Here is a 13655-nt window from a genome sequence, read left to right on the forward strand (position 1 = left end):
GGGTTTTAGGCAGGGTTTCTGTATAACACTTTGTGACATCTGACATTTGATTGATTGACTTGTATCCATTTGTAAATAACTTGTTTTATATGGAACAGGACTGGGACATGACCATTGGACTTGTCAGCCAAACTACTCAGTCTGATGGTAAGAATTTGCATCATGTTAACTTACTAAATGTAGAAATGCCTTTGTAGACGGTGTTGTAAAAAGCCATACCGGTATAACTTAAAAGAGCAATCTGTAGTTGCTACATAAATGTTTTAAAACTAATAATTAATAATATTGTACCCTTTGATTCTTGAAGAATATAACTTAGAAATGCCTCATGAGCTTAGTTAAATTGTTGTACCCCATCAGAATCCAACATAAACCAATGTTTGTAAATAAAGTCAATGTAAACCAACACTATACACTTGAGTGTACAAAACATGAATCCCAGCTCTTTCCATGACAGACTGACGAGGTGAAAGTTATGATCCCTTATTGATGACACTTGTTAAATTCACTTTAATCAGTGTAGATGAAGGGGAGGGGACAGGTTAAAGAAGGATTTTAAAGCCTTGAGACAATTGAGACATTAATTGTGTGTGTGCCATTCATAGGGTGAATGGGAAAGAAAAAATATTTAAGTGCCTTTGAACGGGGTATGGTAGTAGGTGCCGGGCGCACCGGTTTGTGTCAAGAACTGCAATGCTGCTGGTTTTTTCACGCTCAACTGTTTCCCGTGCAACTCGATATTAGGAAGGTGTTCTTAATGTTTTGTACACTGTGTATAGCCTCACTACATGGGTAAAACTAATGTTGAAAACATGGATGGTCAGTCCTTGCATCCATAGCTCTGTCTATTAATTTGAGAGTGGTTACATTTCTCCAACTCCATTCCTCAACCTTTTACCAAAACTGGGGTGGGGATGAGCTTTGCTATTGTTTCAACTGCAGATTGCCTCTTTAAACGGCTGTTTATCGCCCCACCCTACCATTTAGTATAGAACTACCATTTAGTATAGAACTACCATTTAGTATAGAACCCCCTCTACTTATCGCCTATTTGAATAAAAGGTACAAAGAGAGAAAAAAAGTTATTTGGTCAACCAAACCACAGACAACCTTTTGCAGTTCTAACGCTTCAGCCTCACCCCACCAGGTGCATAACAGCCATCCACCATTTCAATGTTTTACAACTGAAGTTGTATTTAATAATAAATAACAACTTTACAAATACATAAATATGCCACTTAGCAGATGCTTGTATCCAAAGCAAAGTTTAATGAGTGCATACCAGTATGTGATCCCTGCAGGAATTGAACCCTCCACTTTGTCATTGCTAGCGCCAAACTCTTATAAACTGAGCCACACTGGACCAAATGCTCTTTCCTCCATCTTTGAGAAAATTATTCATCTGGTTAGGCTGGGGCCTGTTCAGGAATATCTAGTCCATCTCAATAAAATAATTATACTCTCCTTGAAAAAAATGATTTAAACTCCATGATAAGAGAATTATCATGTCTCCTCTATTTCATTACATTTCTATCTGCACCGCTCAAAATGCTTCCACCACCTGAGTTAAGCCCCTGCTCTCATGTGGCTCTGTCATCATCCACTCATGAGCAGTTTGTCATATGCAAGTCAATTTGTGTGCAAGTACCATATGTGTTCCTGATGAAGAAGGCATGAGGTTGTTATGTTCGGGCTAAGGACAGAGATGGTTTATGATACAGGCCTTGCTAAGAACAGGCTGTCTAGCCTCATCAATGAGCTCTGCAGCAGAGCGAGATAATTGACCCATTAAAAGCACAGATGCTGAGATGGGAATAGTGAGGCGCTCGCGCAATGTTTTGTCTGGATTCCTACCGTTGCTTATTACACCATTATCCAACTCTACTGTCTCTAATTATCATTTCATTACACCGCTCTCTGAAATTATTAATAAGCAGAGGTCTAAAGTAACAAATTACAACTACTCTTATTACTGTTATTGAGTAGCTTTTCTTGTACTTTTTTTAGTAATTCTACTTGAGTAAAATGTCATTTAAGGAGCAGTACTTCTACTTGAGTAGGATATTTCAGTACTCTTTCCACCCTTGTTGACAGGTGACACCATTGACTCAAGACATCAATATTTGTCTTAACATCAAATAAAAATTATAATTTTGAAACAGTCTCAAATAATTTTCATACATATAGGTAGGGACCAGGAAATATTGGCCCAATGTGGAGACATTACCATGTGTCGACATGGATAAACTTAAACAGATAGGCTGCGTTTACACTAATGTGGTCTCAGAGCATTTCGTCTTATTCTGTATGTAAATCTGGGACACTCCATTTAGTATGATATATTAGGTTACATTATGAAAGGAATAGCGGTCGTACAATATCATACATCTTACCTGGACGTAAAATAGCATACGAATTGGATGAGGTAATTTACCATACATCTTGGCAGATGAGACCCGGTTCCTTGTCCTTTAACAACAAAGAATTACGGGGAGAATTTACGTTGGTGGTTAGGGGAACTAACGACAAATGTTAGGATTATTTGAAAAGGTTAGAACAAATCACAAAGGTTAGGTGAATTTACGTAGCCGATTAGGTGAATTGACCTACGCTTAGAATAAGGGCAAAGGTTAGCTAAAGTTGTCCCCGATGCGCCTCGAATATGCAACCTTTAGATTGCTAGAAGATCGCCGATTATGCCTACCCACCCTCTTTAACTTCTGTCTATAGTAACTAAACCATTAGTAGGTATCAAGTCTTGGAGGTGCGCAGAAATACATAAAGTGTTTCATATTGTAGGCTGTTTAAACAGGCAGCTCAATTGTGATCGATTGCCCAATTATTGGCAAAAGATTTGATCTGATTAGTCAAAAGATTAGGCTGCCTGTGTAAATGTAGTTGTAGAAGATCTGATCTTGACCACATGAACAAAAATGTTTTTTTGAAAAGACACTATATGGATGGAATTCTGGCCTGAATGAGGAAAACTCATTTGGGCAGAATTCCAGGGATCTTTCTCAATTATTCTTCCTCAATTACTTACGGAGGTGATAAGGAAGGCCTAAATTCAATCGGATCAAGCAATAACGAGCGACAGCTGACACCCACATAGCTGATGTTTTGGCGGTGTTGGAGCGGTCAAATCTGTGAGCAGCTGCTCTTGTGATCATTGTCACAAATCTACACCCCTCCAACTCACAGAAGTTCCGAATTAGAAAGTCTAGGCTATATAGAAATAATGACGCTCAAATTGAAAATCATTAAATTGAGGATTATATCAGTTTAATTGAGGTGTAGATTACATCTCACATTCCAGCGTATTTCCGTTCAGCCAATGGCAATGTCCGCTTTAGGTATGCCGGGAGCCGCTTGTGGATTTGAACATTAGAAAAAGTTACAATTTAACCTGGACCTCAGTCTCAAAATACGCATCAGCCAATTAAAATAGTTGATTTACTCGCACGTGATAGAACGCTACATTGTAGCTGGTTCCATCAGATAACCTGGCACACGTTAGCCCTATGCTAACCTCACCAGGTGGCAGTGTAGACAATTAGGCCTAAGAACTGGCACACAGCAGCATTTAGCTGAACACACTACTACTGATGTGTTCAAGGGAAACGCTTTAAATGTGGTCATTCAACGAGCATGAAACTTCAGTCACAAACCGTGGTTAAATTGAGCCAGAGTTACCCGGAGCGGGGCTCCTGCACCTTGGGCCCAAGGGAGAGCCAGGTGGATCCGAGCTCCAGCACATAACATATCCAAATATTAAAGTATGATAAACCATCACGTCAATCAATCAGTTTATCCAACTCAAAATAATACCTTTACCCAACTCAAATTACCCCAATTTACACTTATTGTGAGTAAACAAAATTTGAGTTAGAAAACATGAATATACTATTTGAGTTGGATAAACATATTTCAAGTTAGATGGGTGACATGCCAATTACATGTTGGGAGGAGACAGTGACTTATTAAACACAGAACACAATCCTTATAAAACAGTTCCATATTTATTGCAAAATATTTTTGTACAGAATACAACTGAAACAAAACATGAACATAAGAATGGACAGTAAGGCCAACAAGAACTCCAAGTGGTGTACACACCAATAGTAACATTTGTTGCTTAAATATTATGTATGTACTTCTCATCGCAAACCTCTAGTGGTATATTTCAAAACCTCCTGGCTCTTCTAAAGTATTATTACCTTTACCTGTGCACAGAGACTACTCACATGACCCCAGATGACAATATTTGATGATCTAATTCATTCAATCAGAAATGCTCGCTATACTCATGACTAAAAAAAAATTATGTTTGGGCTCCACATTTTTTTTGATTGATATACTTTGGATCAGAATTCTTTAATATCAGTTGTTAATCAGAAGCACCGTCTCAAATGACATCCTATTCCCTATGTAGTGCACCACCTTTTACCAGAGCCACGCACATCCTTTTGAAGATTTGGCACTGGTGTAACGTTAGTAGTACTTTGAGTAAACCTTACTTTCCTCTCTCCCATGCAGCTTTACAAGGCAGAGTATGCAGGTTACATTTTTCTGACATTCAAATGTACATCTTAATTGGCTCTCCCAAAGTTGGGATCTAATGTTACAAAACTCCTGTCACTGGAAGTTTACAATAGAAAAATGAAATAGAAGATTAAAATAGATAATTTTTTTTAATGCATAAGCCCTTCGGAAAACAAACCAAACATTACAAAGGATGATTAACGATAAAGTACAATCCAAAATGCTTTGCCAAACACAGATTGGGGAGGGTTTCTTCCAGGTAGGATGACTATGATGTGAAACAGGTGCACAATTAACAATTATTAAATGTTTACAAAGACATCTGTTTGAGAGAAAAAAAGATACATGACAAGAAAACAGAGTGCAAAGGCTGCCAAAATTCCACATTGTGACGAAATAAGAAAGAAAAAGCAAATACATGCTAATAATTTTTCTGGCTCAGCTTTGGTAGAAGTTCACACACCTCGCTTGATCAATAATCCTTCCTGTTCTGTATTGGGAGGATTGATTCATCATCATGTACAGTATCAGTGTTCTTCCTCTATTTAGAGGACACAAAGGCCTCCAGAAGTCAAAAGTCATTCTGTCCAAAAAGAGTCCAAAGTTGACCTAAACATAATGACAAACATCTCTGCACCACCAAATGGGCTGAGCCCTGTCTGAGGCTGAGTGTGATGATGCTAGCAAGCGGGTCTGTGGGCGGCTAATGCACTCGCTGTGTAGTACAACACTACACACTGAGGAGTAGGACAGACGCTCAGGTTCAGATGAACAACAGACACAGGCTTCGATTATGGTTTTGATACATATCTATAAAGAACAAAGCCGATGGGTATCTGGGTGATGGTATAATGAAAATTAGTTGCACTGCGTCATCTGACAAAGTCTTTCCTTTAAAGCAGCACGCAAACCACTCTCTACGATGGTGTAATTTAAACATTAATTTTATACCTAAAGCAGGAAAGGTATGTTGGACCAAAGTGAACTTATCCACAGGTCTATTCTGCTATAAAAGCTCTAGCTGTTGTGTTATGAGACATCAACTACAAGTCCCTTAATGAACACACATCAAATTGTCAGATGGCTCCAACGTAAAAAGGGTTGACAAAAAAAAACATTCCGTAACCTTTTTGATACTAGAAGTATTTCAATGAATCAGGACCCTGAGTAGAGAATGACATAGGCTTGGGTGAAATTTCAGCAGAAATCCTTTTTTTACTGAGCAAACACCAAAAATAATATGACTTTAGCTAAATAGAAACACCTTTAGACATAAATACCTCAGTACTAATTACTGGTACTTTTAAAACCACACATCTAACCAAACCCACAACACAGTCTTCAGCTTAGAATATGCATATACTCATGCATATATAAAGTGTGTATTTTCCCCTTGCGTACGTACGGCAAGCGGGAGGGGCTATACAGAGGAGCCTTTAGTTATACCATCACCCTCAGGAGACTAACACTGATAACAAAGAGTTTCATACAAAGGAGAGCAAACATAATACACCGGATTCAAGACAGGGAGACATCAGCCAGTTCTCTGCAGCCTTGTAAACAGGGTAGGCAAGACAGGCAAACAGGGGGAACAGGGTGGGATGCAATCTAACAGGGAGTAACAGACATCCTCTTAGAGCAGCACAGGTGAGGGACTATTCAGAGGGACTTCCTCCCTGGTTCGTAGGGATGTCCTCCATGTGGACCAATGGGAATGGAGCTTGCAACACTACTGCCTCCTCCTGACGCAACCCGCTGCGGCTGCTACACACTGGGAGCCACGGACAAAGCATTGACGAGCATTTCAGGGGCCATGACTGGATTTTTTCCATGAAAAAACAGGCAACAACAAAACAAAAAAATCAAGTCAGTACAACCACATCCAGCTCATTGACACTGCTGGGAACCCTGGTGCACGTCACGTAATGGAACACAACAAAGCACAGCAGCTGAGCCAGGATGGACGATCGAGTGGCTAATCCCAAAGGACTGAGGAGCAGACTGACTGGGCAACTCCTCGAGGGGGAGGGGAAGAGAGGAAGAAAGGAGGAGGGTCTGGTTCAGACGAAGAGCTGGATGCGCTCCCGGATGGTCTGCCTGCAGATGGGGCAGGTCTTGAGGGCGGCGCTGCAGTCGATGCAGGAGGCGTGGCCGCACTGGAAAACCAGCTTGATATGGTTGTCGATGCAGATGGGGCAGGTGATGCGCTCCTCCATTTGGCGGTAGCGTGACTGCAGCTGCTCCAGCAGGTTGTGCTGCTCGGAGTTCTCCGAGCCCGGGCTGCAGTCCACCTCTGTCTGGTCTGGAGGGAGAGGAAGGGGATGCACATCATTCACTTCAACATCACACGGTATTGTGATCTGTACTAGTATTAGTATGACCCGGACATCTTCTATTTATCCATTTCTACCAATGCTCCTCCCCGACACACATCAATAAAAATCTGAAAACAAGACAGGCCTTCTACTCATTTGTGGTATCATTACCTTGTCTTATTTTCTTGGTGATCGTGACCTGGCATTTGATGCATTTCTTCATTCGATGAGCACACTCTGTGGAGAGATTAGGGAGAAGCACAAGGAGTTACCTCAGATCCCAAACATCAAGACCTCAAACCTAAAATAAGGTACTGAGTACAATTGTGGGAACATCAAAGGCCAGTTTCTCCAGACACAGACTAAACCTAGTCCTGGACTAAAACCACTTTCAATGGATCCATTTTAGTCCAGGACTATCCTTAATGCTCCAGATTTCCCCCCCCCCCCACACACCATCACAGGGCACCCACACCAGGGCTTGACATAAATTATTTTTGCCACTTACCCTTCTGACAAGTAGGACTGATATTTTTACTTGTCCGAAAGCTGAAGTCACTTGTCCCAACAAAAAAAGGTCCCTAACACCAAAATGGTGACTGAAAATGAGTAAAGTACATAGGAGGAATCTGAAATAATTTTCTAAGCTTGCCCATAGACTACATGTCAAAGTCGTTCCATGGAGGTCCGAGTGTCTTCGGGTTTTTGCTTCTCCTTTGTAATTAATTGATTGAATAAAAGTCACTGATTAGTAAGGAACTCCCCTCACCTGGTTGTCTAGGTCTTAATTGAAAGATAAAACCAAAAACTAGCAGACACTTGGCCCTCCATGGAATGAGTTTGACACCCCTGCCATAGACAATTATTATTGTCCCCTAGCGACCATCCAAAATAATCGACAAAAGAATAGATAAAAAGAAAGATGACCGCTACACATTTGGCTGGCATGCTACGGGAGGGACAAGAGCAATCATGACATTGACCAAATATATTTAGTGGAGACAAATCTTTTCGAATAGCCTATTCCACTCTGGTGTAGCTGTGGCACGAAGGAGACGTGTAGTAGCCTAGGCCTATCTGGCTATCCGTGTGGTGTGTACCGAAGCGTGCAGATGGAGCGAGTGACACGGTCAACGAGCCTCGCTGGCTGTGCGTCTTGTGATGGGTTGTAAATCATCATGGGCTGCAGAGCAACTCTGCTGTCCTCAGAACTGGATAATTATAAACGGATTTGCATTTTTGCCTCCTCCTTTCTTATTAGGCCTAGGCTACTCTGTGTTGTAGGTAGGTTGCACATTGCTAGAATAATATGGCAATAGGCCTGGGCCAACTGGGAATTTCTTTCATAAGCTTTCCTCAGCTGTAGCCTATTTCTTTTGATTCCTCATTAGATTTTTCTATTTTGGTATTGTTTGCTCAATTTCACTTCTTGTGGCCTAAAATATTTGTAATTTAAAATAAATCTGTGAATGAGAATAGCATAGACTCCGACGTTCATAATTATTCCCATTTAAAAGCTGCAACTTTAGGACATTAAACACTTTATTGGAATAGTTTGGAAAATACTCTTCATAACATTAATTTGTCTTAATGCTTTTATGATATTTCAGTTAGTAGGATTAGGCTTTTGGTCATTGGGTCGCAATGGCAAGGAAGGATTTTTTTTCTGACCTCGCAACTAAAGTTTGTTCAAATTTCTAATTTGATCTTTATATCTTGCTATTGATTCTTCTAGCTCTCATTATTACCTTAGGCCTCACCTTAAACAATGTAACACTTTCTGAGATGACTAATTTATTCTTTGATCATGAAATTGCAGGGCAAGACAGATCTAGCATGCATTAAACTGAAAGAGTGACTTAATAGGCCAAGTCATATTCATGTCAAATGGAGAGAAAATAGAACATTTGGGATCCTACAACAATAAGACACTGGAGTGTTGGATATAGGCAATTTACTGAGAATGTCAACCATGTACGCCCTGCTGTGCACTGCAGCATCGCCGCTGCCTTATCCAATTCTGATTGGACTAATTGTTTGATATTGTAATTTTTTACTTGTCCATTTAGACAACTGAAATCTATATTCTGGTTGTCCGACTATTTTTTTATTGCCCCGGACAAGCCTTAATGTCGAGCTCTGTACACTATCCATCTACCTTCGCAGGCAACAATGTGCTGGCAGGGGCAGAAGAGGACGAGCAGGGCCAGCTCGGAGCAGATGAGGCACTCGCTGGGCCCCGGCAGGGCAGGCATGGCCAGGTTGGTCATGGTGTTGGGCGTTGTGTGGACCCGCCGTAGGCTGGTGCTGCTCAGTGACGTGCCACACGTGATGGCCTGCAGCCGCTGCAACCTAAAAGGAACGGATGGATGGAAGACACATACTTGGTACACATACTGTATGATTAGAGGACAAATCCTATCTTCTTTCTTTTGGTTAGTTATTTGCTCTGGTCTTTTCTTTATCACTTATTTTAAAGCCCATTTATGTCTGATTGGGGCATTAATCTCCAGGCTGAGCCATCGGAGTGAGGAGTGTGAGAGGTGTTGTTATAATAGTCACTGGCTGCTGTATGTACCGGTACTTCTCGGAGAATCTCTTGATGAGCTGCAGCACGGCTGTATCCGCCACCAAGTCCAGGGGGCTCTTGCCCTTGTGGTTCGCATAGTTGATGTCGGCGCCCTCCTGTGCCAGGAAACAGGCGATGGCCGCACCCACGCTCAGCTCCGTGTTACCCATCAGCCCCGAGCTGCTCAGCTACACAGGAGACATGAAGAGGGAGGGAGAAGGAGGGGAAGAAGAAAGAGAATTGAGTTCTGATGAGCCTTTAATCTGGTAAATTAAAGGAATCACATAAGTGAGCTTGAAAGCCGCACACATAAGATATAGCAGAGAGAGACAGACAGTACAGTGCACAACAACCACACCAAGATTACTGGGGACATAAGATTACACTAAAGCTAGTAATTGATCATTAGTATAAATTCATCAATAATCTTCTATTAATTATAGTAATCAGTGGCATGTCAGAGATGCAAGCTGCACACCTGTTTACTAAATTCAAAGGGCATGTCTGGTCCTCATACACAGACTAGAGTACCACAAGGGTGTGTTGTCACTAAACCCAATGCACCCCAGCTGGACAAATCCAGAACCCCCCCCCCCTCCTTTGCTGACAATGTGAATACAGGGTACTAAGACTGGCCACCTTGAGATGTGCATGTGTGTGTGTGTGTTTGTGTTTGTTTACCCCATCCATCCACCAAGCCCCAAAAAAGGCTTGGCGGTTGGCCAGCATTTTTTGAGCGCTGCAGTGTTTGAGGTCGTGCCGATATGAGAGGATGCCCTTCGGCAGTGGCAGCTAGAACACAATGCTGATGATTTTCATTTACATAAAGCTCTTTTCAAAATAACAGTGCTTTATGTTGTAATTGTGCAGTTATTGGGGGGTAACTAATTCCTTCCACCAACAATCTGTTGCACCTACCTGGGGGTGCAGTCATACAAGGCTCTGTTGTTACCTTGTCCATATTGTAAAAGATAATTAATTCCCAATAACCTACCTAGCTAATAGAAGGAACACATTTTTTGAATAGAGGTGAGGAGTGATTGTGCCTACAGTGGGGAGAACAAGTATTGGATACACTGCGTATTTTGCAGGTTTTCCTACTTACAAAGCATGTAGAAGTCTGTCATTTTTATCATAGGTACACTTCAACTGTGAGAGATGGAATCTAAAATCCAAAAATCCAGAAAATCACATTGTATGATTTTTAAGTAATTAATTTGCATTTTATTGCATGACATAAGTATTTGATACATCAGAAAAGCAGAACTTAATATTTGGTACAGAAACCTTTGTTTGCAATTACAGAGATCATACGTTTCCTGTAATTCTTGACCAGGTTTGCACACACTGCAGCAGGGATTTTGGCCCACTCCTCCTACAGACCTTCTCCAGATCCTTCAGGTTTCGGGGCAGTCGCTGGGCAATACGGACTTAAGGCACCCTCCAAAGATTTTCTATTGGGTTCAGGTCTGGAGACTGGCTAGGCCATTCCAGGACCTTGAGATGCTTCTTACGGAGCCACTCCTTAGTTGCCCTGGCTGTGTGTTTCGGGTCGTTGTCATGCTGGAAGACCCAGCCACGACCCATCTTCAATGCTCTTACTGAGGGAAGGAGGTTGTTGGCCAAGATCTCGCGATACATGGCCCCATCCATCCTCCCCTCAATACGGTGCAGTCGTCCTGTCCCCTTTGCAGAAAAGCATCCCCAAAGAATGATGTTTCCACCTCCATGCTTCACGGTTGGGATGGTGTTCTTGGGGTTGTACTCATCCTTCTTCTTCCTCCAAACACGGCGAGTGGAGTTTAGACCAAAAAGCTCTATTTTTGTCTCATCAGACCACATGACCTTCTCCCATTCCTCCTCTGGATCATCCAGATGGTCATTGGCAAACTTCAGACGGGCCTGGACATGCGCTGGCTTGAGCAGGGGGACCTTGCGTGCGCTGCAGGATTTTAATCCATGACGGCGTAGTGTGTTACTAATGGTTTTCTTTGAGACTGTGGTCCCAGCTCTCTTCAGGTCATTGACCAGGTCCTGCCGTGTTGTTCTGGGTTGATCCCTCACCTTCCTCATGATCATTGATGCCCCACGAGGTGAGATCTTGCATGGAGCCCCAGACCGAGGGTGGTTGACCGTCATCTTGAACTTCTTCCATTTTCTAATAATTGCGCCAACAGTTGTTGCCTTCTCACCAAGCTGCTTGCCTATTGTCCTGTAGCCCATCCCAGCCTTGTGCAGGTCTACAATTTTATCCCTGATGTCCTTACACAGCTCTCTGGTCTTGGCCATTGTGGAGAGGTTGGAGTCTGTTTGATTGAGTGTGTGGACAGGTGTCTTTTATACAGGTAACGAGTTCAAACAGGTGCAGTTAATACAGGTAATGAGTGGAGAACAGGAGGGCTTCTTAAAGAAAAACTAACAGGTCTGTGAGAGCCAGAATCCTTACTGGTTGGTAGGTGATCAAATACTTATGTCATGCAATAAAATGCAAATTAATTACTTAAAAATCATACAATGTGATTTTCTGGATTTTTGTTTTAGATTCCGTCTCTCACAGTTGAAGTGTACCTATGATAAAAATTACAGACCTCTACATGCTTTGTAAGTAGGAAAACCTGCAAAATCGGCAGTGTATCAAATACTTGTTCTCCCCACTGTATATGAAGAAGGGAGAGAAGATCTCTCACACCGTCCTTCTCCTGGCCTGGTCTCCATCTTTATGTGCTTTAGCCAACGCCATTGGCTACCATTGTGAACAAAGGTCAGAGGAGTTTGGCTAAAGCACATCTGGGACCAGGCTACCCGGTTAAGGATGTGATCAGGACAACATAGAAGAACTAGTCTGATCGCTGTGTTCACCATTCTAGGAAAAGCAGGATTTTGGCTAGGGGATAGGTCAGTTTCAAATGTATATGAATGGAGGACAATGCTAGAAATGCAGGAATTCCTGACTAATCAAGAAGGATCACACCTCTCCTCACAGTCCTACCTGACAGTAGAGCGAGGATGATGATGAGCCCGGGCCCCCCTCTCCTCTCTCCTGCGTGGTGGTTGTGGTGCTGGAGGTGGCCGGGGTGAGCTTGGCATTGGCCAGCTGCGGGCGGCTGAGGGCCACGTGCATGGCCGTGTCCCCGTCCTCGTCCTCCACGTTGACGTCGGCGCCCTCGGCCACTAGCAGCTGCACCAAGTCCCCGTGGCCCTGCGTCACCGCCAGCTGCAACGGCGTCTGGTTGCGGTTGTTGCGGATGTTGATGTCGCAGCGGCCCTGAGAGAGGGTGGGTGAGGGGTGAGGGAAAGTTAGTTGGTGTGCTCGTTTTGAAGCGTAAAGGTACACGTTGATTTAATATAACTTTGTGATCATCTTTAGGTATTGCTGTCATTTAAACAATTTTGGAAGGCTAAGAAGGTACAGATGTTAGATTGTATGCGTTTGCTTTTTATGTTACTGTCCTGTGACTGCCTGGTATCTGTAAGTATTTTACTGTGCTGTTGTGTTCCTATTATGCTGTACTGTACTAAGATTGTGCACGGAGGGGTCAATTGGCTGGAAGAATACAATATTAAGGACAAATGGCTCAGTTCGCTTTTCTGGGGCAGAAAAAAGTTAATATGCCTGTGTTTCTTGTCAGAAACATTTAGGTCTTTAGGCCTAAGACATGGTAAAAACAACTAGACCTAATGGTTCCTCATAGAACTTTTTTATATAATTTTAAATGTAGCCTAAATTCAAATCCAGATGCATCTTATTCGAAAGACATAGCCTATAGGATAGGCTAAAATATATTATTTTGTTTAGGCTACTTTATTTATTTTGTTACTTGTAGTTCTTATTTTAAGATTTGTACAGTTAGATAGGAAAAAGGCATATCCTAATAGGCCTATTTTTTTGGGGGGGGGATAAGCCAATGTTCATTCGTTTTTTAAGTGTTATAAAGAAAGTTCCAAATAATAATTTTGTTTTATCTGATTGTATATCTAGGATTTTTACAGTTCGATAGGCAAAAGGCATAGCCCTTTTGGGCTATAATGGGCCTATTCGTTTTTAGCCCAATGTTCATTTAAGTGTTATAAAGAATGTTATAAGCAAAATATTAATTTGTTTTATCCGATTGTTGTTGACTTTTATATAAATGCCAAATTTCTAAGCTATTGAAAATACAGACTCATCATTCATTTATTTTTTGTTCCTGATTATTGTAAGTGCTGCTGCGGGAGCACTTAAACTAATA

At 41.9% G+C, this 13655-nt stretch overlaps 1 protein-coding gene across 4 annotated transcripts in view; it reads right to left on the bottom strand.

Moving 5' to 3' along the window:
• Window positions 1-4000: 4000 nt before the first annotated feature.
• The window catches only part of LOC139542605 (E3 ubiquitin-protein ligase MIB2-like), a 77184-nt gene continuing 67529 nt past the window's right edge, over window positions 4001-13655 (bottom strand). For all 4 annotated transcript variants that reach the window (XM_071348242.1, XM_071348243.1, XM_071348241.1 and 1 more), the window contains 5 exons: window positions 12416-12691; window positions 9436-9614; window positions 9016-9209; window positions 7029-7094; window positions 4001-6844 (listed from right to left, as the gene is read on the bottom strand). In XM_071348242.1, the coding sequence (XP_071204343.1) occupies window positions 6603-6844; window positions 7029-7094; window positions 9016-9209; window positions 9436-9614; window positions 12416-12691 (957 nt within the window). In that variant the 3' untranslated portion in view covers window positions 4001-6602. The remainder of the gene's footprint in view (window positions 6845-7028; window positions 7095-9015; window positions 9210-9435; window positions 9615-12415; window positions 12692-13655) is intronic.

Source organism: Salvelinus alpinus, chromosome 17 (assembly GCF_045679555.1).
Source record: "Salvelinus alpinus chromosome 17, SLU_Salpinus.1, whole genome shotgun sequence".
In the NCBI taxonomy this organism is placed as follows: Eukaryota; Metazoa; Chordata; class Actinopteri; order Salmoniformes; family Salmonidae; genus Salvelinus; species Salvelinus alpinus.